This window comes from Rhinolophus sinicus, linkage group LG15, assembly GCF_036562045.2.
Source record: "Rhinolophus sinicus isolate RSC01 linkage group LG15, ASM3656204v1, whole genome shotgun sequence".
In the NCBI taxonomy this organism is placed as follows: Eukaryota; Metazoa; Chordata; class Mammalia; order Chiroptera; family Rhinolophidae; genus Rhinolophus; species Rhinolophus sinicus.
Window position 1 is genome coordinate 22,139,654 of NC_133764.1, and position 26,847 is coordinate 22,166,500.

A 26,847-nucleotide genomic window follows, 5' to 3' on the forward strand; every position below is an offset into this window, starting at 1 on the left:
ATTCAGTATTATTTTATATTAGTGTTAGGTGTACAGCGTAGTGGTTAGACATATAATTTACGAAGTGATCACCCTGGCACTATACAGTTATTACAATATTACTGACTATATTCCCTATGCTGTACTGTACATCCCCATGACTATTTTGTAACTACGATTTGTACTTCTTACTTCCCTTTTTTTTGACCCAGTCCCTGAACCCCCTTCTCATCTGGCAACCATCAGTTCTCTGTATCTATGTGTCTGTTTCTGTTTTGTTTGTTCGTTGATTTGGTTCTTTAGATTCCACATATAAGTGAGAGCGTATGGTATTTATCTTTGAATTATTTCACTTAGCATAATATCCTCTACGTCCATCCATATTGTCGTAAATGGTAAGATACCATTTTTTTAATGGCAAAGTAATATCCCATTATATGTATGTATGTACCACATCTTTATTTAAAATCGTCTATTGATGGGCACTTAAGTTGCTTCCGTATTTTGGCTGTTGTAAATAGCACTGCAGTGAACATAGGGGTGCATATGTCTTTTGAATTAGTGTTTTGAATTTCTTTGGGTTGAACCTTCTTCTCTCTGTGGTTCTCAGTGTATTATTCCCGTAGGGAACTTACCTACTAAACACAGCTGTCATTACAGGGTTTTCCAGTTCACACCATGTTTTCATTTGATCCTCCCTAAGGTTACAAAATAGAACTCTGTGTTTTGGTGACATTGTTACCATTTTATTGATGAAGAAACTTTGTCTCAGAGAAATTGCTGCTTGTCCAAGGTCACACAACTAGTTGATTAGTGGAGCCAACATTTGATCCTAGTCTTCTTATTCTAGACCCGCTGCTCTTCCTGCCACAGCCTTGTGTTACTCTGGTGATTTCACCTGAGATGTTTTATGGATTTCTTCTCAAGTTTCTTTTTCTAACTGACTGCCAGTCCCTCGTCCTTAGCTGTCTGTTGAGCTTCTCTACTTGTTTTTCTTACTTGAAACTTAGCAGAATTGAAAACAGCATATAATTTTCCCCATCATTCCTCCAGATTCCTCTATGATTATAAGGAGCGTCACTGGTCTTTTGCTTCTTGGTTTTTGTTTATTCTCTAAAGTTGATTCTTCATTCTTCTTTGTCCTCTATTTTTCAAGTATTTTTAAAACCTACCTAGGTTTTTAAAGAAAAGATTTGTTTCTTAATGGAATTTTTGCAGTGTTTTTGCTTTTTAAAAAGTTTTTATTACATAAATCTTAGAAAACATGCAAGATAGAATCGTATAATAAATTTGCGTATACTCATCACTCAGGTTCAATACAGATATCACTGTTTTGCCAATGTTGTCATTTGGCCATCGACACATTTTTTTGGGTGAGGGCGAGCTGGAGTATTTTATATTCCAGACCTCATGTCATTTCAATCATAAATACTTTAAATGGTATCTGTAATAGATAGGGACTTTAAAAAGTCTCAAAGTATTATCAAGCCTAACAAAATTAAATTTCAATAATTCCTTAGTAATAATTAATAATTCCTTAATATTCAGTAAGCTGTCTGAACTACTTTCAGATTTTCTCAATTACCATTCTCTGTTCTCTTTCAAATTTATCTAAGATTGGTCTTTCTTTCTTTCTTTCTTTTAATGTTTGGAAGAGTTCACAGTGAAGCCATCTAAGCCTCGAATTTTCTTTGTGGGATTTTTTCCCCCCCACTTTTTAAATTGATATTTATTTATAGTAATCTTAGTATTAATAATGCACTAATCTTTAGTGTATAGCTCAGTAGGTTATTACATATGTATACACTCATATAACCACCACCCTGATCAGATAAAGGGTATTTCTAGCACCCTAGAAGATTCCTCTAGCCCTTTTGCTATTAATACCCACCCTCAGTGTTTTGACTTCTGTCACTATAGATTAGTTTTGCATATTCTTGGACATCATATAAATAGAACTATACAGTATTTACTCTTCTGTGTCTGGCTTCTTTCATGCAACATAATATTTGTGAGACTAATCCATGTTGCGTTATTAGTTGTCTATCCCTATTTATTGGTATATAGAGTCCCATTGCCTAAATATGCCACAATTTATTTATATCTTCTCCTGTTGATGTACCTGTATGTTATTTCCAGTTTGGGGCTCCTGTGAATAAAGCTGCTATGAATGTTCTTGTATGTCTTTTGGTAGACTTACATACTTGTTTCTCTTAGGTACACACCTAGGAGTAGAATTGCTGGGTTACAGAAGAGACGTATATTTAGCTATAGGAAACACTGCCAGTTTCGTTAAGTGATTGTACCAATGTACACTCCTTCCAGCAATGTATATGTAAGAGTTCTAGGTGATTCACATCCTAAGCAGCACTTGGTATTGTCAGTTATTTAAATCTTAGCCATTCTGGTGGGGGTGTGGTGGTATCTGGTTGAAGTTTTAATTTGCATTTTCCTGATGAGTAAAGATGAAGTACCTCTCCATGTTTATAGACTGCTAGTATATCCTCTTTTGTGACATGCCTGATCTTTTCCTTATTTCTTAATGAGTTGTCTTTTTGTTTGTAGGAATTCTTTATATAATTGAATGATTGTGAGAATTCATTGTATAGAACTAGTTTTCAAAGTTCTTTTCCTCATCTGTTTTCCCAAATCTTACCAATCCCAGTCTCTGCTCCTACCAATAATAATTTTTTCACCATCCTAAAATCAAATCGTTTGCACAAATCATCCCTTCCTTTTTGGAGGTTCTCTCCTCAGTACTTTCTCACAACTATGCTGTTCTTCAAAATCTAGTCACAAAACCATTCTCGGAAGCCTTTGGAATCAGCCCCACCTGGTTTTGTTTTTTATTTCTCATCTGTATCCTGTCTATATGCAGATACTCACACAATGCTCGTTTCTGCTATTACACAGTAACTGTGCTTTTCATTCATTTTGTGAATGCTAATTGTTTTGTTGTTAGAATGTAAGTTGACAGAAAAAGAACTTATATATGTTATATATATTTGTATATATAACATATATACATTTGTATGTGTGTATATATATATATATATTTATGTATTTATATATATATTTTAAATATTTCCCCAGAGTTCTCATTGTCAAGGTGTTCCTTCATAGAGTAGGTACTCAATTAAAATTGACCGACTGATGAAGTTATGTAGTATACATTTATTTTCATTTTAGCAAGTGTATTTTGATAAAAACAAGAATTGTTATCATCTCTTCATGTATGTCAACAAATGATTGTAAAATCAGAGGTTTTTTCCCTCCTGTGTTTTACATATCTGACATTCACCTGTTGCCCTGCTATTATGTCCCAGATAAAACTGACTTTTTTCCCTTCTTTGTGTGTGTCTACAGCACTGATGCAGGTGACAGTCCTGTTGGCACCACAACTGCCACCAACCTGGAACAGCCTCAGGTTATCCCCTCTCAAGGTGACCTTCTCGGGGACCTTTTAAACCTTGACCTGGGTCCCCCAGTCAACGTGCCACAGGTCTCCTCCATGCAGGTGGGAGCGGTGGATCTCTTGGGAGGAGGACTAGATAGTCTGGTAAGCATCTTTCTGCCTTCTTTCTTTTGGTTATTTTTAATTCTTGATATGCTAAAAAACTTCAAATTATTCAGCTTTTTAGAATTAGACGTTTCCTTGTTAAGCAAAGCAATGTCCTTTGATAAAGGACAGAATTATTTGTCTTTAGAGGATTAATTAATTATACTATCAGTGGGATGGGTTATATCTGCAAGTGTACAGGATTGTTTTATTGTCCTGCCTCTAAATAGAACTTTTGATGTTGAATCAACCTCTTGTTCAGCAATCTTAATGTTTAGTGTCCTTTCCAGAGCTTATTATTGCTCCTGCTTCTTAACTCTGGAGAGCCCCTGTAATTCCCCTTTTGATCTGAGTAGCATTTAAGTGACCTCATAGAGAATATCCTATTTTGAGGCTTTCAAAGCTTGGCCTTTTTAATATTTCATTGGTTTATGCCCTGTCTAATGCTAAAAGGTTTTGTGGCAGCCACTTGTATAAAAACCCTACATTTATTATGGTTCGGAAGTACCGCTTGACTGGTTTCTCTTTTCCCCTCCTTTCCCCCACCCCACCCCCTACCACCTTGTCATACTTCCAATTTAATTAGCTTCCAGGATTCTAATATTAAAAGGCTCCAAAGCCCAGAGTATCTGTGAATATGGAATATGTGCCACCAATAGGAACCAAACTAGTTTTGGTTGCTGTACAAGATAAATGAGAAGTAGTAAGGATGACCTTCCACCTGTGTAGAGAAGGCCAGAAAAATCACTTGGCTCCCAAACTGGGTACTTAACTGGGATGAGGTTAGTCAGGCTTTTAGCTAGACACTTGTAAATAGATTTTTGTCGACTTGATGACTATAAAGATGCCCAACAAATTGATTTATTTCCCTACATCAAATTGGAAGACAGATACCATAGATACAAAAATATATGTTCTCAGAGATTACATACACAAAACAACCGTATTTTCTGCTTCATATACCAACATTTTATCTTCTATTTTATGAGCAGTATTCTTCTCTCTTGGACTTAGGCCAGCCACTACAGGTACGTATACTTCGTGGCTGGCAGAGTCTGAGGAAATAGCATTATGGTCATAGCTCTGTGGGTTGTGCATTTTGCTAATTGAAAGTCACTGCTTTCAGAGTCTACACTGACCAAGCTCTGGACTCCAGCTGTAGTGACACAAATGAGCACTCCTGTTGTGTTTCTTGGGAATATAAGCATTTACTTTTCATATTCGTATCTTTCATGAATGAGTTGAATGAGTTGTAAAGAACAACAGCTTCTTCGTATGATCGTTCTGCGTTGCTGTGTAGCTTCCTCATAGACGCAGGAGACTGACAAATGAGTATTGAAATATTTCCGTATTCATGGAGACTTCCAGAAATCCCCTATAAGCATTGAAATAGCTTTTCCCATTCTGTCGACACATCAACCAGTTAAATGTTACGTTTTCTTCAGGTTTATGCCTTAACAACCCTACTTATTAATTTCCCTGATGGCTCATTGAACCTAAGAGTGACAAATCAAGTTTAAAGGATGGAGGGGAGAAAGAAGCCCTATGCTCTGATGTTGCTTGGCCCAGGATTCTGCTCTTGTTTCTTGACCACTTTAGCATGGAAGGAAAGATACGGGTTATTTGTGTTTGGCTTTGTATTTGCTCTTGCTAGCCCCTAAAATCAATGAGTTTTCTCCTTATTTTACGTAGCTATTCAGTCATCTGTTAGAATTCCTGAATGTGTTACTTCAGATAGAAAAACTGTTAGAACTTGCTTAGACTGTAGTAGACAGTGGCACACATGGGCCTTTTTTCTATTTTTTGGTAAAGGGTGTTCTTTTGGGAGGGTGAAGAATAAATTGGATTTCTTAATATTATACAGCCTTTGTATGAAGGCCCTGTGTAACTCTAAATTTTAGCTTTTTCTGATTTCAGCGTTTAAAATGTTATACTTGGTGTTACAGCCCCAGAAAGTGTTTGCATGCAGTTTTCTTCAACTTATTCTGGGATATTATAAGTATATCCTAGAAATCAAAATAAGAAGGAGTAAAAGCCCCTTTTTTGCTCTGGATCTGTACATGGTTGAATGTATATATACTCACAGAACCAAGATTCATTCCTTTTAGGAGAACATGACAAGGAATGCCTAAATCTGGCTGTGTGGAAGATGAATTGCTAAGGCAGCAGTAGACTATGCCATTTAAAATGCTTTTATTGTTCGTGTGCAAATTATCTAATTTAAAAAGGAAAATAACCCTCAAAGTTTTCACTTTATCTGTACCAATAGTGCCATTTCTTGAGTGAATTCTGCCTCACAGCAGTGCTTCGTCCACTATGGTGTGCATCGAAGTCTCCACAAGTTCCTATATAGGACACTCTAATTTAATTGGTCTGGGGTGAGACCTGCGAGTTTGCATTTCTAACAAGTTCCCAGGTCCGTGGACCACATTTTGCATAGTAGACATAAATATCTGTGACCACTGTTAACCACTTCGGTTTGGTGTTTATAGCTGCTGGTAAACACAGATGCCTTTTTCTCTTGACTTCAGTAGTAGACACACTTCTAGAAAGAGAGAGCCTCTTCTGCCCCAAATTAATTGAGGGAGGACAAGAAACTTGCACTTATTTTGGTAAAGATCTTTTTTTATTCTCTAGGAAGAATAATGTTGCTAGGAGTGGTAGAATTTGACCCAGACCCCCATTTAAAATATGGGCAGGATTGGAGTTATGTGGTTGCCTGGCAAGCAGCACTGGGGTTAGCTCAGTGTTACGTCAACAAGGCCTCTAGACTGTGGCCACTGCTTTAGCTTTGGTTTCTAACAGCACCTTACCTATAGAGGTCAGTGTTGTGCTGCTAAAGAAGCATTGGCAGTTACTAACCCTTTATTGCAAGCGTTGTAGTTCGCAACTCTAGCTGCATAATTATTAATAGCACCATATTGTAAAGAATACTATCAGTATTTGGGCCCAATAAAGTAAACAGAGTTTCTGGGAAACAGGACCTAAACGTTGGTATTTTTAAAAAGATACCCAGGTTATTTTAATTTTGCAGCCCAGGTTGAGAACATTGAGCCAAATGAAGTTACAAATGGAGTTGGGTAGAGATATTAAAAATTGATCTCTAAGCCAAGACAGTAATTTTCACAGAAGAATTATATTCCAGTGAGCCTCTTTGGCACCTCCTACAAAATTAGGTCTATCTGGCTTTACCTTTGTTTTTTCCCTGCAGGACATTTTTCCATTGTGTTTTGCTGTTAGGCGATCCAGTCTGTCAGAAGTTGGTCTGTCAGAGTGGTACATGACCAAATTGGGTTAGTTGCTCAGTCCCAGGGTCCTTTTTATCTTTGCTCATTTTCCATAACTAGAGACTGAAAATTAGTTTGTTTTTTGGATTGTCTACCCATTTTCTATTCCTCTGTCTAAAACTGATCTTCACTGGAAGATACTGTTATTCTTCTCTTCTCAGATCCTGGCGATCCTTCACCTTCTTTCATTATTGAACTTGTGAAATTTTGATATTTAGTGAGTTGAATTTTTCTAGAATTTTCATTCAAGAAATACAGTAGATTACCTCCCCCACCCCCACTCTGTCCCCCAATCCAGTTTTACTTTCCACAGTTTCATTTACCTGTGGTCAACTGCGGGCCAAAAATATTAAATGGAAAATTCCAGAAATAATAAGTTTCAAATTGTGCACAGTTCTAAGTAGTGTGGTGAAATCTTGTGCCCAGGATATGAATTATCCCTTTGTCCAGCATATCCACCTGTCCATCGTTAGTCACTTAGTGGCCGTCTCAGGAGAGAGAGAGAGAGAGAGAGAGAGAGAGAGACCACATTCACCTAACTTTTATTACAGTATATTGTTATAATTGTTCTATTTTATTATTAGTTATTGTTGTTAATCTCTTACTGTGCCTAATTTATAAATTAAACTTCCCCATAGGTATGTATGTATGTATGTATAGGAAAAAACGTAGTATATGTATATGTACATATATAATGTATTATACATATGGTTCAGTACTGTGCGGTTTCCGGCAGCAACTGGGGATCTTGGAATATATCCCCTTCAGATAAGGGGGGACTACTGTATTCTCTTTTGCTTGAAGTCTACAGGTAGTTTCTTCCTTTTTAGTGTGAACTTAACTGTAGAATGATTCAGGGACTGGAACTTACATCTGTTCTACACGTAAAGCATGATGTTGTACTATTTAGATGTAGGCTTGCAAAAGTAGTTATTTTGGGTTTTTTGTTTCTTTGTTTTAGAAGCTATGTATGTATCTTTTGACCTCTGATACTGAATCTAAGAAACTGCTCATTCTGGGTAGTATGACTTTTCTCACAGTGCAAATCCTTCTGGTTTGTGGTGTGGGAGGTGACCCAAGGCCCATGTACATAACTCTTGCATATATGTTATAACATGTGCTAATGAGTCTGACATCTGTGAAGATCAGTAAAGTAATAATTGAACCTTGACTATTTGTTGCCTTTATTTTTAGGCTGTCAGCAGAGGCCTTGGCTAAACTATAGTCTTTTGTTCATCCAAGGTGTGGTGTACTATTCTATTTAGATAAATGGTGCTATGGTGCTATTGTGCATCAAAAATGGAAAGGAAGCATTATCCAGAGTACCCTTTCTCTATGCTGACAAAGGATTTCCTGCCAGAGGAATGTGCTCTCAGTGTGCCCTGCTGGAATGGGGTGGAATAGAGGAGAAACTGCCTTGTCCTGACTCCACTGCATGTTTTGCAAAGCCTCCCCCTCTGTTCCTTACAGGTTTTTACCTTTCTGATATTTTAAGTCATGAACTATTTTAGTAACAGTTTTGAGGGTTTTTTTCCTGGCCTGTGGGGAATCCATTATACATACTAGTTTTGCATTTTCATATTTCTTCCTCTGGAATAGATTTGCAGTGATTTAAGAGCTTACGTTTTAGAGTTGGTGGTGTTGTGGAGGTATCTTTGTAAATTGTGGCCCACACTTCTCTGGTAAATTCTTCAATGTGACTTCTATAACCTTTTTTATTTTTATTATTTATTTATTTATTTTATTGGGGAAGGGGAACAGGACTTTTATTGGGGAACAGTGTGTACTTCTAGGCCTTTTTTCCAAGTCAAGTTGTCCTTTCAATCAAGTTGTTATCCTTTCAATCTTAGTTGTGGAGGACGCAGCTCAGCTCCAGGTCCAGTTGCTGTTGCTAGTTGCAGGGGGCACAGCCCACCATCCCTTGCGGGAGTCGAACCGGCAACCTTGTGGTTGAGAGGACACGCTCCAACCAACTGAGCCATCTGGGAGCTCAGTGGCAGCTCAGCTCAAGGTGCCCTGTTCAATCTTAGTTGCAGGGGGGCGGGGCCCACCATCCCTTACGGGAGTCGAGGAATTGAACTGGCAACCTTGTGGTTGAGAGCCCACTGGCCCATGTGGGAATCGAACCGGCAGTCTTTGGAGTTAGGAGCATGGAGCTCTAACTGCCTGAGCCACCGGGCCGGCCCCCTTTTTTATTTTTTTATCAATGCATAGATTTAGTCAAGGCTGGCTTCTAGCAGTTATGGGAATAATGATCAATTATTGAGTGCCTCTTCTGTGCCAGTCCTGTGCTAGAACTTTTATAATTTCTAATCCTCAAAATAACCCTGCAAGGTGATTGAGCCTCATTTTATGGAATATTGAAGGTTGCATAGCAAGTAAGTTTCAAGAGTTGGGATTTGAGCCCAGGACTTTTTCACAACTTCAAAGTTTATATTCTTTACACTATTCTGTGATTCCTCCAGTTTGTTTGTTATTGTCAACTTCTAGGATAGAGTCTAGTCTCACTTAACTTTGGTCCTTCTCAAACTCTGGGGTACACAATATCTGGGGTACACAGCAGAGTGCAGGGTGCTTTTAAAGCTGCAGAATAAACTTGGCTCACTGTCTTACAATGTCAGTCTTAATTAATGGAAATATGTAAACACAGACTGAACACCGATGTGTTAAGTCTTAGAATACAAAATTGCCTGAATGTTTAAAACAAGGTTTGTTTGCCCTAGGTCTCTCCATGCCACACATCTCAGGTTCCCTGGGTGTGTGAGTTTAGGCTGGCATGCCACTTGGTGGCCCATGAAAGTTTGAGAAGGACGGTAGAAGTATATTTATTCGTGAAAAGAGGAACGAGTTAAGTTCATACATACATCTTGCAGCAAAAGGAACAAGATTGTTCATCTTACCCTCTTTTAAGTAGAGCCGTGAAATCACATCTTCTGTCTATTTGTCAAGTGAGTTGTGATATAAAGCACTAGTACTTTCAGGGCAAATAAATGATGTGCAGGGCATTCTTCCACTGAAAACTAGCTGTCAAAGCCACTCAGCAATACAATACATTTCCTCTCTAGAAAGGGCTTTGGCCTGGGGGTGGTGGGTGGGTGGGGTTCTTTTTCCCCCCAAAATTGGTTCTATTCTTATGTGTTGGCAAGGTTGATGCAGATATGGTGCTCTCGACCAGTTAATGGAACAGTTTTGTCAGCCTTTCGTCTATTTTTTGATAATTTTCTGCAATAAATTGATTATTTCAAAATTTTCTCCCCAAGAAATAATACAGCCAATAGCCCTGCTTATATGGGTAGTAGAACACTTATTCACGCAACAAGTATTCTCTGGCAGGCTCTATTCTATGTACTGGGAATATAGTTGTGACAAGGTCTTACAAGCTTATATTCTAGTGAGGGTAGACCGATGACAAACAAGTACACAGTTAAGGTAGTAAATGCTACAAAGGAAAATGAGACAGGATGCAGAGCTTCTCTTGGAGATTTTTACGATACTCAACATTGAGTTCTGTCTGACCTGAGACACTGGTAGTGGCCATTCTAAGGACTTGATGTCACATTCTGTTCTCTCTCCCATCTCTGGAAGTAATCTGTTACATCCCCTACTTTCCTGCTGATAGAAGCCTTTTTCCTTCAAGTTTAGGGGTGTTCTGATGGTGTTGTATGATCTAAATTCATTTGTGCTATTCCACAGCAAGTCTGTTCTCAGCTATCAATTTAATAGCTTTTGCATGGTTACAGATTCTTTTCACCAATTTGGTTAGTTATCATTTATGATGCTTTTCTGAACAGCTTTTTGAACATCAAATTAAAATTTGCAACCCAACAGCTGAAAATCCTACTTTCACCTAGGAGATGGTGTGTGCCTTCTAAAATCTAACACCCTAATAAGAAAAACACAGATTGATGTTTTATTAATTGTGATGGGTATCATTGTACACTATTTTTACATCGTTCTTTTTTGACTCCTGAATAACCAAACTCTCAGTAAGCTACGTATATGACCTGAAGTATTTTTTAGACTCCCTTCAATTAGGACCATTCTGGAAGGCATCAAATAAAAGAGGCAGTAATCTAGACAGGAGCCAAGAACTATCTGAATTTAAGATCTACCCTCTAATTAATAGCATGTCTTTAGATACTCAGACAACGCCACAGTTTTAGAAGCAGGTAAGTATACTTTGGACTCGTCAGTTGTTTTTCAAAGGGGCTAATCTATAATCCAGATCAGTCATTGTGATCATTTCTGGGAATTTTTATTTTTATCTGCTCAATGGCCATCTCATTTGATACTATTTTATAAAAGATTTTTTAAATAAAAATAATCAGCCAGATTTGTTTCTTTATAGAACTTCAGTCTTGCATTCTGTGTATTCCCGCTATTGTAACATATTGCCATTGGAGTGAGAGTTTTTCCTTTTGGTATCTAACTGAATTAGAGCTGTATACAAACTCAGCTCTCAAACCTGGGCTCAATCTGACTGTGCTGCAGAGCTCATGTAACCATGTTGAAATCCCTTTAGCCCATAAGTTATGATGGGTCACCATGAAATCAGTGCTTTTCATCCAATTACTGAATTAGCAGTGCAAGGACACATTATCGTGTACTTCAACATGAACTGAACCCCAGTCAGCACTACTTCAGGCAGGGTAGTGTGGCCACTCTTTGACAGTAGCCAAATATTAGTATTATTCTCAGCGCCATTTAACAACTACAACTACTATAATTTAGACTGAGGACTGAGGGAATTATACCACTAGCAGGAAATTTGGGTGTTGGCTGGAGATCTTTAGGAAAATTCTGCTCAGTTTTCAGCATTGAAATTCTTTTCCTGAAATTGGCACCTCTATTTCCTTTTTTTTTTTTTTAATGAAAGCGCTATGGCCATTTTTCTCCTTAGTATTTGTATTACATTGGCACATAAGTAAGCACTACAAAAACTTGTTACCAAATGAATGCAAACTTATTTATGGTGATTGTTAACACCAGCCTTGACAAGTTCTCTTAAATAGAATATCTTTTAAAATATCAAGGTTTTGATCATTAGTTTCATGATGGCACATATTTTAAGGAAGAAAGAGTACCTGATCAGACGTTCTGCAAAGTGAGTTTGAGGATCAGTTTTTATTTTCACGCTTGAATCGAGGACTCTTGCGTTCTCATCTTTGTGACAGGAAGTCGAGTGTCTAATGGTGTATTACAGAATCTGTTACCCCAAGTGGAGGGCAGTGGTTGAGCTGCGTGGATTAACACCTCACATTTCCCCAGCACACTTATGTGCACATAAAGATTACCTCCTTATATGTCCAGGAAGGAGACTGACAGGGAGATTGTATTCAAAACACTTTGGCCTTCTTCCTGCTCCAGCCCTTCTCCTTTTCTTACCCAGCCACTCATCTTGTTTTCAATTACTAGACCCAATACAGAAGTGCATTCCTTGAAGTTTACTGAAGTTTACTTAACACTGAAATGTTTGCTCTTTAGGCTACCAGTGTTACCCCTTAATTTTTCCTTTTTGAGTCTCCAGCACCTCTATTTCCTTCATCTTCCTGTGTCCTGATTTAGTTAGCCAGGAGATAACATTATTTCCTTCATAGAGAAAACAGCAGTGTCAGTAAGGCAATCTGGGAGCAATGGGAAGTGGACAGCTCTGAGAGACTCCCAAAACAGTATCTAGACACGTAAGACAGATTAAAGCCGTGCCCTACACACCTATCCTTTTTCCCTTCTGACTCCCACCAGCTCATTGGATAACAGTATCACTGAATTTTCACAAGTCTTAATTTGATTTTAGTGCCCTACCGTCTAAGTAAGTGTAATATAATCAAACAGATAAATCTTGTCTGACTCCAGATAATACCAGGAACTGAACTGAAATGGTTAATGGCTGGTCAGGTCGACATGACAACTTTCCTGGGTTCTTCTGTTCAACTTTCTAGCCCACCCCGCCTTTTTTTCCCTTGATTACTATCTGCACCATCCTGCTTGTCACTGTGGATAGGAGAGGACTCCCTATTAGTCACTCATGCCATCACTCTGCTATCACCTTTGTCATATTTTCAGAAAGGAAGGTAATAACTTAGAATCTTTCTCAGTTCAGAGGAATGGTGCTGAAAAAGCTTTAGTTTTGCTAGTTAGAAAACATATTGCGATTTTCCTTTCCCTTTGCTCTCTGGACATAGCATAGTTTAGGTGCACCTTTATACTTCTGGTTGTATGTCTCTCAGATCCCTTGGATCCTGTCTCTGTCAGATCAGAGTTCTTTATTCTAGCTGAGTTGTATCTGCAATACTGAACATAAAGAAAGGAGTATCAGGATTTCCTTTCAATTTCTTCCTTGGTTTTGAATTGAATTGACAAGCAGCATGGCAGGGGAGAGTACATTCAGATCTTTTCTAGCTAAGATAATGCTCATAAAATACTCAAAGATAATAAGAATGATATCTAAGAAAATAAGGGCTATAGTTGGGCTTTATTTCCTTTGGCCTAAACACCACCAGTGAGTGCCTTTTTTTGAATTTAGCATATTTGATAAAACTGCTGTTTCTTTTCCAGTGTGTTTTTTCTTTCTTGCTGTTGAGTGCCAACCAGGTCTGTAAAGAATTGCGTCTCTTTCAAGCTTAGATTGTAAGCCTGGCCAGAAAGGAGGATAGTGATTGGTGGGAGAGGGAGTAAGCCAATTAGAAAGTCATAAAACCAGATCAAAACATCAGGACAAATGAGACATTTTGCATCCTCCCCTTCCTTAGAAAGGGTTTTTCTTTTTAGTCAATTTCTAACTTCCTTTTTACTTAAACGTTATTTTCAAAGTCATTTCTGAACAGATCAATCTTGTTTAAGTCCAAGTAATAGTTAATTCTCTAAGGCAGTGGTTTTCAACCTTGTCTGTACAGAAGAATGACAGGGAAGCTTTTCAAAATTCTGATGCCCAGACTACACCCCAGAACAATTAAATCACTGTATCTGGGGGTGAGACTCAGGCATCAGTATTTTTTTAATTCCCCCCTCCATACACACACATAGGTGGTTGATGCCATTGTTTACCTAAGGTTGAAAACCACAGTTAGTGGAGCACAATTGAAATAGTTATTAATACTGTTAGAAAGCTTGAAATCTTAGTCTAAGAAACTTCCAGGTTTTTATGAAGGAAAAAATTAAAAACTAAAGACCTCCCATAATCAGCCTACCTTTGTAAACTTCTGTGACTTTTTAACCCACATGTCTATCATGTGCTCCAGTTTAATTGAACTGTACTCCCTCATTCTTGATCATGCTTTTATTCATGTTTTTTCAGCCTTTGTTCATGGTATTTGTTGACAAATAACCTCCCATTTTTGCTTTTTATAATCCCAAACTACCACCTCTTTGAAGCTTTTCATTATCCTCCCGCCAAAAGGAGACACTTCCCTTTAGAACTTCCCCTTTTTCCATTAGTATGTTCTGTATGGTTTTGCATTCATGTTTTACTTCTCCTGCCAGTTTGCAGAGCCTGGGTCTTATTCATCTATGTATTCCCCTCATTGCCTGACATCTTTAATTCCCAGTAGTGCCTTGTATCCCAGCAAATATTACATCTGTGTTTGTTTGAATAAAAGGAATTTTATGCTTTCCAGATGTCATGCTACAGATGTGTACAATTGTAGAACCAGGGAAAAAGCAGATTTTGGCCACCCCGTTTTATATATCTGTTCATTGAGAAAATAAATAAATCCTCTTTCCCAAATCCCAAAGACCAATAGTTTTGTTTTCTAACACAACCACAGCACAAAGATTTCTTAAGTTCCTACCACTAAATGACAGAGAGTAAAGGAAACATTGTTTTGTAAAGCAGACGTAAACCATGTGGTGATTCAAAGAGGAATTTTAGGTTTACAGTGAGAACTAAGGAGGAAGCAAACATGGAACTGTAGCAGAAACAGGTGGTTTGGGCTTTTTCAGCATCCCCATTAGTTGTGTATTGTGTGTTTTGTTTCTTCAGCTCTTTTCAGCTTTAGTTCTTTAATGCTTTGGTCGTGGAAGACTGACTTCGCGGTGAATTATATAAGAGCCTTGAGGAGGGAAAGGGCGCAGCTAAGACCATGTGGGATGATTTTCCTGTCACTTGGCTAATTAAGTTAGTTTAATTCTCCATCAGTTAGCATACTTTTAAATGTTCTACTCCAAATAAATCACAGCATTTCTCCTTAGTAGCATTGACCCTGAGAGATATTTGAGGCATTGCATGCCTTCCCACTTTCTCCCCAAGTAGGATATCTTTCTATCCCAGCTGTTTTCTTTCTTAGGAAAGTTCTAACTCTAAAAATTACTCTTGTTCCTATAATTTTTGAAGCTGGAAATTGTACCTCAGTACTGGTTTGGTTCCCACCTTCTCAGTGGGACAGCAGGTTTTGTAGATCAAAGCACATTTTAGTTTTTCTTTGCTTTTCTTTTTTTCACCCTGAAATTTCCTTTTAAAGAAAAAAAGCCATATTCAAAATATTACTGCTTAAAGATAGAACTTCTTGGAATATGCAAGCTCTTTAAATCTTGCTTGGGTTTGTGCCTGTGTACCCCAGTGGAAAGATTGGATCTGAAACATCCCTGAGATGTCTCAGCTCCATCTTCTTTCTAAGTTTTTTCAACCCTCCCAGCCCCCTGCCACACACACACACACACACACACACACACACCATCACTGCCACTACTCCGTTCACCTAGGACATACTTCTTTGCAATCTAAAATTTCTTTAGGTTTTGGGAGACAAGTTGAATAGCATGTATTCCCAGCAACTTGGTAGAGCAATTTACAGATTCTACATGGACATCTAGTACTTAGCTAAATGAACTCTACCTCTCTCTCCTCTCTCTCCTTTCTCTCTTTCAGCTTGGCAGTGACCTTGGCGGGGGCATTGGAGGAAGTCCGGCAGTAAGTGCCATCCGTTTTTTTCACCATGGGATGCGCTGCCCCTGTTTGATGTCTTTCCCATGCACACGTTCTCAGACCAGCCACCGCTGCTGTCTGACACTGCACACCGAAACTTCTATATGAAGAGCAGAAAGTAGCGTAGGGTCACTTGGAACCTTTGGGGACATGCATTACATGTGGTATAGGGGCATCTTTAGGGATTACAGTCTAGTGTCTACAGAGATCTTTGTCTTCCTAACATTAAAGAGCTAAAGGAAATGGAATTTCCCCTCTTGACTGGAGAACGCTCTTACTCTCTGGTGTCATCTAAAAAAAACTTGACAGAGTCAGTTGGACTCAGAGTGAGACTCTCCTTGTAAGTTAGTTCTGGGGATGTGAATATCCCTCCCCAGAAGAGTTTCCTACTAGATATTTACACCTAAATGGGGAAGTAAGACTTGCCTAGACCCAAGTGAAAATGGAACTGCTGTCTAAGTTGGATGCTTCTCCTTCTATATGTAGAAACAAACTCCCCTTTGTCAGGGTACCTGTAGGCCTTTTGCACAGAATCATGGAAGCTAAAATTGGAAACAAAAAATCTTGGATCACTGTGTTCCTGGTCGTACTAATCGCCCTCTCTTGATAGAACTTCTGAAGAGTGTGTGTATCTTATCAGTGAAGATTAAAAGGACAAAGAATATACTAATTCAACTCCTAAGAATATTGTAATTATGGTGTATTCTTACTGATTTATCAATACTACTAAAATACAATATAGCAACATTTTAAGAACCATTAATCTCTTCTTCCCAATGCTCCCCTCCCCTGCCTTTTTCTTCTGCAGGTGGGACAGTCCTTCATCCCTTCGTCGGTACCTGCTACCTTTGCTCCTTCACCTACTCCTGCCGTGGTCAGTAGTGGTCTGAATGACCTGTTTGAACTCTCCACGGGCATAGGCATGGCACCTGGTGGATATGTGGCTCCTAAGGCTGTGAGTAAAGCAACACTTTCTTAGTGGACAGGACCCAAATTACTTTGCTTCCAATGTTTGTATTACTGATAATAAAATTCAAGGTTTGGGCTCTTGTTTTGCAGGATTTAAGAGGAAGACGAAAGGTGGTCCTCAAGTTTAGCAGTAGGAAGCAGTGTAGTATTTTTGTTAACCATTTTTACAATTAGACTTAATATTGGAAATACTGAGTATTTGGGTTTTGTTCTCATGTTGAGAAATAGTCTAGTTTGTCAGCACTGCAGTCAGTCTGGTGTAAATTTGACATCCAGTGCAACAGTGGGGAAAACACAGTGTAGAGAAGTAACATTTTTACTCCTCATTCGCACCATTTCCCTTTGCTGAAGTTTGGTTTTCATGGATTTTAGTGTACCTTTTTAGAGGTCTGATTTATTTAGGTTTTGCGTCATTGCTTGATGTGACGCTCAGATGGAAATTCAGAAGGGGAAAGAAACTACTTTTACTGTAGTTTTGGGACCAGGGGTGGGTAATGAATGAATTATATATAGAGAATAGATACTCAGATGATTTAAGCAACAAATAGTACTATTTACCAGAAACTACATCAAGAGTTAAAAATATGCATAAGACGCAGTCTTTACCCTTGAGGAGATTACCAGTAATGGTTCTGGTAATGAGAAAAAAGCCTTCAGAGATTATACTATGCATTTTCATTTGTAGATTCAGTTTCTTTCCTTTTAAGCCTTTCACCAAAGCTACTAACAACAGCTACTTTATACTCGTTGGAATTTCTCTTTGTATATCTTTTTGATAGCAGTAGTAAAATGACCAAGTTGAACAGAAGGTGGAGAAGAAGCCAAGGTTACGCTTAGACTGTTTTTGTCTTTTGGTTCTTAAATAATTGAGAATTATCTCAAAAATGGGAAAATACGATTTTATCCAGAGCCTTTTGCATCTGACTTAATATTAGAAAAAAAAAATCACCATAATTGCCTGAGGAAGTGAAATTTTAATTTTTGTTTATTCAAAAACAAATAGCATCGAGATAAATCTTATTTAGTTCCATTGGGCTTTATGCTATATTTCAGGTCTGGCTGCCTGCAGTAAAGGCTAAAGGCTTGGAGATTTCCGGAACATTTACTCATCGCCAAGGGCACATCTATATGGAAATGAACTTCACCAACAAAGCTCTGCAACACATGACAGACTTTGCAATCCAATTTAACAAGAATAGGTGAGAAATCGGAGTCCTAGCTTGATCCTAAGACAGTCGTGTATGTACCTGGTGCCCAACAAGAGAATGTGCCATTAACAATGGGTGAAAATTCTCATGTTGGCAGATGCTAGATGTAGAGTGAATACTGGCTGTTGCACGTCTATTCAGTGGTCTGTTTCAACTCTGGAGGCCCTAGGGAATTTAGTTGGGAAACTCATTCACTTGGCATGAGGAAACCAGAACTTATTTAATGCTTTCTATAGGATTCTAGGACTAGAGTGTTTTTACTAAAACAGTTTATCAAATAAAAAAACTTTTGATTGAAATCCACTTACTCATTCAACAAGCAATTGTTTGGCATCTGTGTGCCAGACGTTTCCAGGTACTGAGGCTAGAGTGCTGAACCAAACAGATGTGTCCAAAGCTCACATTTTGGTGGGAAAAAATGAACGTATAATACTTTGGTTGATGTCAGAAATATAGAAGACAGTATACCTGGTTAACTGAACAATCACATGTAGGCTGACTGCTTTTAGCAGTGAATCCTCTCTTTATTAATGAGAGCATGAAGAAGTAAAGTGTTGATGTTCTGTAGTTCGGAGATATCAGTGGTTTTTATTAAATTTTGTGGTTCAGGGAACTGACTGCTAGACTTTGATGGCAGGTCCATTCATTCATGAATACAAGATATTCAAACTTGTTTCTAACAAAGTAGTAATTGTACCTTTGAAGCAGATTTAATAAAATCGTAAATGACAACTTGTATCAATAACTGTCTTAGTTTTAATCATTTGGAAATAACTTTTATACCCTGGATTTGAAAGTTTGGCAGGTTAGAAATCAGTTATGTATCTACAAAGTCTGTGTTTCCTTCTGTCAAGACCAGTTATATGTCCAGCCACTTTTTGGGGAGCTGGCCATGCTAAAGGCTAAAGCTGTTGGGAGAATATATTATAGTAAAGGCAATCTGCTGAGCCTTCCTTCGTATTTTCATTTCTATTTGTCTTTGGTTTTTTTCAAAATTTTAAATAGTCTGATACTTACAAAAGTTTATATTTTTGTTCTGATAGTCAATCTTTTTCCTTTATAAAATGCTATTAGTCCCTGCTTTCTACAGGTAGTCTATTGATTTCCTATCGTAATGTATATTTTCTCCCCTCCCCCGTTTCTCACCTAATGTCAATAGTACTATATCTTGGGATTTACTTTTGTACTCTTAAATATGCTTAAATTTCTACTGCTTGGTTTGTCATTTTTGACCTCCAGTTATGACAGATGAGGCCAAGAACTTATTCTACTTTCTACCCACTTGCTCCCTTTTCCTCGCATTTTAATAAATTGTATCATTTCTACCTTTTATTCTTCCACCTTTATCCCTGTCTTTGTTTTGTCTTGGATTTGTGCTTACTGCCAGTCGTTTTATTTAAGTTTCCAGCGTCGTTTCTTAGATAAAAGGGCTTCTGTGAACAACAATTCTTGAATTCTTGCAGGGTCAAAGCTGTGAACTTTATAATTGAAAATTCTTGACTCAAATTCTTTTAAATGTTTTACTCCAGTGGTTTTTGTCATTGAATATTCCTGTGGAAAAGTCAGTTGCCAGACTGATTTCTGCCCCGCCCCCCACCCCATATAAATCATTTGATCATTTTGTCTGGCTCCCCATAGTTTTGAAGTCCAGTTATTATTATTTTTGTAAAGATTTTATTGGGGAAGGGGAACAGGACTTTTTTGGGGAACAGTGTGTACTTCCAGGACTTTTTTCCAAGTCAAGTTGTTGTCCTTTCAATCTTAGTTGTGGAGGGTGCCATTCAGCTTCAAGTTGTTGTCCTTTCAGTCTTAGTTGTGGAGGGTGCAGCTCAGCTCCAGGTCCAGTTGCCGTTGCTAGTTGCAGGGGGCGCAGCCCACCATCCCTTGCGGGAGTAGAACCAGCAACCTTGTGGTTGAGAAGATGCACTCCAACCAACTGAGTCATCCAGGAGCTCAGTGGCAGCTCAGCTCAAGGTGCCGTGTTCAATCTTAGTTGCAGGGGGTGCTGCCCACCATCCCTTGTGGGAGTCGAGGAATTGAACTGGCAACCTTGTGGTTGAGAGCCCGCACTCCAACCAACAACTGAGCCATCCGGGAGGCAGCTCAGCTCAAGGTGCCATGTTCAATCTTATTAGTTGCAGGGGGCAGAGCCCACCATCCCTTGCGGGACTCAAGGAATTGAGCTGGCAACCTTGTGGTTGAGAGCCCACTGGCCCATGTGGGAATCGAACCGGCAGCCTTCAGAGTTAGGAGCACAAGAGCTCTAAACGCCTGAGCCACTGGGCCGGCCCCTGAAGTCCAATTATTTTATTAGGATATTCCCATTGTTGTCCATTCTGGATCAGCCTTTCCTGGAATAAGGTGTGTCCTGTCCATGTATATACATTGAAGTCTCCTGTTTCAGGAAAGTGTTCAGGGTTTATGTTTAAATATTTGTACTATTCCATTGTCTAGATTTTCTTGTTCGGAAAATTATGCATTTATGGCTTTTAAATTGTCTATCTTTTATATATACTATCTTTCTAATATTATCTATAAATATTACAGTTTATATCTCATGACCCCCTTTTTACCCAGGATCACAACACTGACCAAACTCTTTAATATCATCTAATATCCAATCAGTGGACTTTTACAGTTGTCTAGTATTTTTGTACAATTTGTTTTGTCTGAACAGGATCCCAGTAGGGTCCCCATACATGCCAATTGGTTGATAAGTGTCTTAAGTCTCTTTTAAACTATAGGTTCCTCTTCCTGTCTTTTTTCCTTGAAATTTATTTTGTAAAAAAAAAAAAAAATAGGTCTTTTATCTGTGGAGTTTCTCACAATCCAGGTTCTGCTAATTATATCTGTAAATTGGAGGCAAATCTGTAGGATTGATGAGATTTAGACTTCGTCTTCTGGCTAGAGTGCTTCATGGATAGAAGTGATCATTTTCTCTCATTTCTATTTTATATTATTTGCTTTTTCTCGTTCTTTATGTCTCTTAACTGTTTACTGTGGTGTCTCTTCTATTGTTCTATGTAGCTCTATCTCTGCCCTTATAATTGTGTCTGGCTATAATTTTTTGTAAATGAAATCACATGGTATAGAGTCTTTTGCATTTGGTTTCTTTTGCTTAGCGTAATGCTTTAAGATGTGTCCATAGTTCATTTCCTTTTATTGCTGAGTAGTATTCCAGTGATAAATGTACCACAATTTGTTTACCATCTCACCCATTGGTGGAATTTGCGACTGTTTCCAGTTTTATCTTTTGTGACTAAAGATAAAACCTACAAGTCTTTGTGTGGATATATATTTTCAGTTTTTCTGGGTAAATACCTACTAGTGGTATTGCTGGGTCATATGTGTGAGAGTTCCAGCTGTTCCATATCCTTACCAGATTTAGGCATTCTTATACATAGATATACATACGCTATTAGGTTGGTGCAAAAGTAATTGCGGTTTTTGCAATTGTTTGTAACCTTTTAAACCACAATTACTTTTGCACCAACCTAATAGTATCTCATTTTAATTTATATTTCCTAGAATGACTAATGATATTAAGCATTTTTCCCCCCATAAGTTTATTGGCCATTCTATATCTTTGGTGAAGGAAGTATCTGCTGAAGTTTCCCCCCTCTTTTTTTTGATTTTGTTATTAGGATGTAAAAGCTCCTGATACATTATGGATACAAGTCCTTTGTCAGATATATAGCTTGTAAATATTTTCTCCCAGTCTGTGGCTTGCTTTTATTTTCTTAACAATGTCTTTCAAAAGTTAAAAGTTTTTTATTTAAATAAAGTTCATTTTATAATTTTTCATTTTATGACTATGCTTTTAGTGTTATATCTAGAAATCTTTGACCCACAGTTACAGATTATTTTTTTCTATGTTTTTTAATGGATGTATTATATAAATTTAGTTCCTACATTTACTTTTATAATTTGTTTTAAGATAATTAAAAATACGGTATAAAGTAAGAGTCAAATTAAACTTTTTTCCATAGTAAGTCTTGAAATCAGATAGTATAACCTATCCAACTTTATTCTTTTTCAAAAATTGTTTTGGCTGTTACAGGTCCTTTGCTAGGATTTCGATTGAGTACAGTGACTCTAGATCATTTTGGGGGAGAATTGATGTCAAACAATGTTGAGTCTTCTAATCCATCAGCATGGTGTACTCATATCTCTCCATTTATCTAGGTCATCTTAACTCTGTAATGTTTTATAATTTGTCATGTATACGAGTAGATCTTAAATATCTTTTGTCAGATTTAAGTATTTTGTAGTTTTGATGGTATAGTAAATAGCATTTTTTTGTTTTAATTTTTGATTGTCGCTAGTATATAGAAATAGAATTGATTTTTGTATTTTGAGCTTGTATGACGTGTGATTAAAAAATACGGTGAGTGTCTAAATAAAAAAAATTATTACATTAAAAGACACATTGCCATTGATCCCCCTCAAAATACTCCCCCTCGCTTAAGTGTGTTAACTGGGATAACACACTTATCCCATTGTTCTTGCCACTTTCTGGAGCAGTTCTGGAAGTCCTCTTTCATGAGTGTCTTTACTTCATCCTCCATCATGACAATGCTCTGTGTCACACATCGCTTCTGGTATACAACAGTTTCTGTCAAATAAAAATATTATGGTGTGTCCTCATCCACCTTATTCACTGTATCTGGCACCGTGTGACTTCCGACTCTTCCCCAAAGTCAAAATGATTCAGGACATCAAGGCAGCCACAACAGTATAACTGAAGATACAAAAGATTCAGAAAGTGGCAAGAACGAAGGGATAAGGGTGTTTCAAGCAAGGAGGAGCATTTTGAGGGGGATAAATGGCAATGTGTCTTTTACTGTAATAAATTTTTTTCTCAACTGTATTTTGTGATCATATCTTGTATCTTGCAACTTTGGTATACTCACTTATTCTATTTAGTAGTCCCTTTATAGATTCCTGATGGTTTTCTACGTAGATGAATCATGTTACCTGTGAATAGAGAGAGTTTCATTTTTTTCCATTTCAGTCTTAATGCTTTTTCTTCCCTCCCCCCTTCTTCCACCTCCACCCCCACTCCGTTTCAAGCTGTTGTTTCTGTCTAGTTGTGTAGGACACAGCTCCCTGGCCCATGGCCCGCAGCAGCACTCAGCAGCCCATGGTAGCCTACGCCTGCCTCTGGCTGCTCAAGGCAGCCCACCTCCAGGGAGAGCCATTGTTCACAATCTTAGCTGTAGAGGGCCCAGCTCACTGGCCCATGTGGGAATCGAACCAGCCACCTCGGAGTTAGGAGCAGGGTGCTCCAACCACCTGAGCCGCTAGGCTGGTCCCGCCTTTTCTTTTTCTTACTTGATTATACTAGCTAGGATCGCCCATAAATGTTGAGTAGATATGGTAAGAAGGGACATGTTTGCCATGTTCTGGTTCTATTTCTATAGGAAAAGTATTCAGTTTTTCACCGTTAAGTGCAATGTTAGCTGTAGGTTTTTCATGGAGGTTGAGGGACTTCCCTTGAATTCCTAGTTTGCTTAGTTTTATTATGAGTGGTCATTAAATTTTGTCAGATGCTGCTTTTGCATTTAGTAAGATGATCACGTAGTTCTTTTTTAGTGTATTAATATGACAGATTACATTAATTTTTCAAATTTATACCACTCTTGTATTTCTGGAATAAATCCTATTTGGTCAGGATATGTTATCTTTTTTATGAATTACTGGATTTAATTTGCTAAAGTTTTGTTGAGTATTTGTTGCCTCTATGCTCATGATGTAGCTCAGTTCATTTCTAACATGATTTATTCTTTTGTATTATAGTTTCTTTTCTGAGTTTTATTGGCTCCCCTTCACCTTCTCCTATTATCTGGCCATCTCTTCCCCAGGTGCTTCCTTCACTGTTGTGTGTTCTTTTGTTGCTGCAATTGCATCATTAAGTGTATTTTCCCCTTAACATGTATAAATGTTCCATAATTGCATTTGTTTCGATGGCAAATTATTTTCAAGTACGTTTTGCTTGTCAATAAGAAAGATGTACTGTTGTTTCTCCATTTTTTAAGAATAGTGTCTTTGAATAGGTGCTGCGTATCTACCATTTTGATACTCCTGTTTGAATGAGTTGGAATTTGCGGGACTAACTATTAGCAGGAGGTTCCTGTGGAAGAGGAAGATAAACCAGGGTAGTACTCTGGGCTTTGTTGCTCAGGAACTCTCTTTCCTTTACTATGGTGTAACCAGTGTTACAGTAAATGAGAATTGAGCACCTTGTGTCCTGCTATTCCTTCATTTAATATTAAAAAAAAAAATTGTGTTTCCTTCAAATGGAGTAAAAAGCCATTAAAACCCAAAGATGTGGCTACATCCTGCCCCCTGATTAACCTCTGGGATTTCTTCATCCTCTCTCCTAGCTTTGGTGTCATCCCCAGCACGCCTCTGGCCATCCACACACCACTGATGCCAAACCAGAGCATCGATGTCTCCCTGCCTCTGAACACCTTAGGCCCAGTCATGAAGATGGAGCCTCTGAATAACCTGCAGGTTAGAGTTGTACTTCACTCGGGGGTACAAGCTGGCATCTTGCCAATTTTATTTATACATATAAAACAACCCCTCACTGTTCTCTATATTAGAGTTGGTCATGGAATAGGATTTGCAATAATTGCATGGAAAAGAGTTTTAGTTTTTTTAAAAGTCACGATTGACTTAGAAAGTTATTCTTTTATTCAACAAACATTTAGAAACTTAAGATCTTATTTACAAACTTTTTTTTTCTGAAGACTTTCATAGCAATTTTGAATGTTACTTATATAATGATAGATCACAATAGAGAACTATGAGGTTATCTTTAAACACACAAACATGTATAGTTATCTGGATTTAAATACTCCCTATTAGCACATAGCTATGATAAGTATAGCAGAATCTTATAGGAGCTCAGAATTTTATCAGGGTCTACAAAAGCCTCTCGATCTTGAAGACATTGAATTTTGTTGAATGTTTAAGTACTAGTTTAGAGTTTCATTTACTTTTTATCTATTTTGAATTTCTCTTGAAATATAAGCCTTCTGGGGTTCAAACAGCATGAAGGCAGAGTGGTACGCTTGTGAGCTGAAGCTGTAGCAGCCCTAAAGGGATGTTAATTCAGGTATAAGCCCTAGAAGTTGGGGATTTGAATGTTCACGGACAGGAGAGAGAGCCTTGGGCCAGCCTGAGGTGGGGAACTATAACTGATCCTGCGTTCGAGTAAAGCTGAGCCTTTGGAAGGGCAACTTACCTGAAAAGGGAACTAGAAAAGCATTTTCACTCGGGCAAGTGATAGAAAAATTTCTGTCTGACCAGGGTTCTTGGCGGCCTCTTGTGAGAAATCCAGAGCCCAATATTATGCCAACCGTGGCGTAATATATGGGTACATAGTCCAAATATATACTAGCTGTGTAGGGGCAGTATTCTCCAAACCAATACATCAATGTAAAATTGGTCCAGGACTGGTGAAATGAAACTTTGGGGCCCTCAGGACTCTGAACTGAAAAGAAAATCTCTCCCGAAAATGAGCTCCCGATTTAACAACAACAAAATTTTTTTTAAAAAAAGAAGGAAAGCTGCACTGTGAAGACAGTTAGAAGACAAAGCAAGGAGGAGGATTGGTATTCTTCTTCTACCAAGAACTTGAAATGATAGAATAGTCTGAATGAGACTATAAAATATGTTTAAAATGATTAAAGACAAATACCGACCTTCCACTTTCCAGTCAAGACAGATGAGATCCCATTGCTTAATCTTCTGGAAATACCAGTGTGAGATCCTAGTACTGATGGTGAAACATCAACAGTAAAAGTACTTGGAGTTAAAAACTAACATCCCTCAGTAGTTAAAATACCAACAAAACAAGCCTGTTTGCTGGTTCACTAACTACCTAGTCGCCACAGTAGTTGACTGCCTCTTTTTCAGCAGAGGGTATAATGATTTAGAGTGAAAATGAGTGAGTCACAATATAACTTGGCTCAGACTAAAGGAACAAAACAAGGATTACTGTGCAGATAGAATTGGCTGTTACTATGATGAGAGTAACGTGTTAAGCGGCTTTTCCAGCACAGAATCCTGAAGTAACTAGCTAACTAACTAACCCAAATCTACATCTGCTCCCTTTTTATTGAAATCTAACCTCCTGTTTTCCCACAGAGCCTCAAGCCTAATGTTTGAGGACAGTCAGCATGAGTGCAAGAATGCTTTACTTTAGAAGTAGAAAAGGGAATTTGGGTCACAGAAACCAGGGCAAATTTTCTGCTCTTAAAAAAGAAACAGTAAATAAACGAATGTCATTTTACTTTCCTATTTGCATTTCCATTTCGTAGTCAATAAAATGAACATCCCCAGTAAGAATCCTCATAAAAAACGATGAATCTTACTTAGTCCAGACCCCTCCATCAAAAGTGTTGCTATGGTATTAGGACTAACAAGTTTTCGTTTTTATAAACCTGACATTATAAAAAGCAAACTTAAGCATTTTCCATCTAAGGAGAATGTAATAAAGTATCTCAGCTTCTCTAGGGAAAAAAAATTTCCATCTGTAGTCAACTACTGATTCTCCAAGTTTTCCCCATGGATTCTCTTCTTTCAGGGATGTTATAATTATGGCTATTTTCTCATTAATTGGCATTTCCCAGTGGAGAACTTAAGCAAAAACTTGAAAAGAGAAAAATTTTCTTTCCCTATAAACAGCTCTACTTAATGTCTGCTGGTGGAAGTTGAAACTAATGGCTAAACCTAAGGTAGATAGGTTACTTTAGATTTCAGCTTCATTCTTCCCTTGTCCCAATATGAGCAAAAGAATCAAATCTTAACTCCAACAAGCTTAAACCATAAGATCCAGGTAAAGATTGACTGACATTTAAACATTATATTTGCATAATGTTTAAATCCAAAAGCTCGTGAAGGAAAAATTAGTAC

At 37.9% G+C, this 26,847-nt stretch overlaps 1 protein-coding gene across 3 annotated transcripts in view; it reads left to right on the plus strand.

Annotated features, from left to right (window-relative positions):
• Positions 1–26,847, plus strand: part of AP2B1 (adaptor related protein complex 2 subunit beta 1) — a 104,768-nt gene that overhangs the window by 46,545 nt on the left and 31,376 nt on the right. For 2 of the 3 annotated variants that reach the window (XM_019732556.2, XM_074320002.1), the window contains exons 14-18: positions 3,346–3,538; positions 15,689–15,730; positions 16,554–16,700; positions 17,768–17,913; positions 24,309–24,438. In XM_019732556.2, the coding sequence (XP_019588115.1) occupies positions 3,346–3,538; positions 15,689–15,730; positions 16,554–16,700; positions 17,768–17,913; positions 24,309–24,438 (658 nt within the window). The remainder of the gene's footprint in view (positions 1–3,345; positions 3,539–15,688; positions 15,731–16,553; positions 16,701–17,767; positions 17,914–24,308; positions 24,439–26,847) is intronic. The other variant, XM_019732559.2, reaches the window with a different exon arrangement.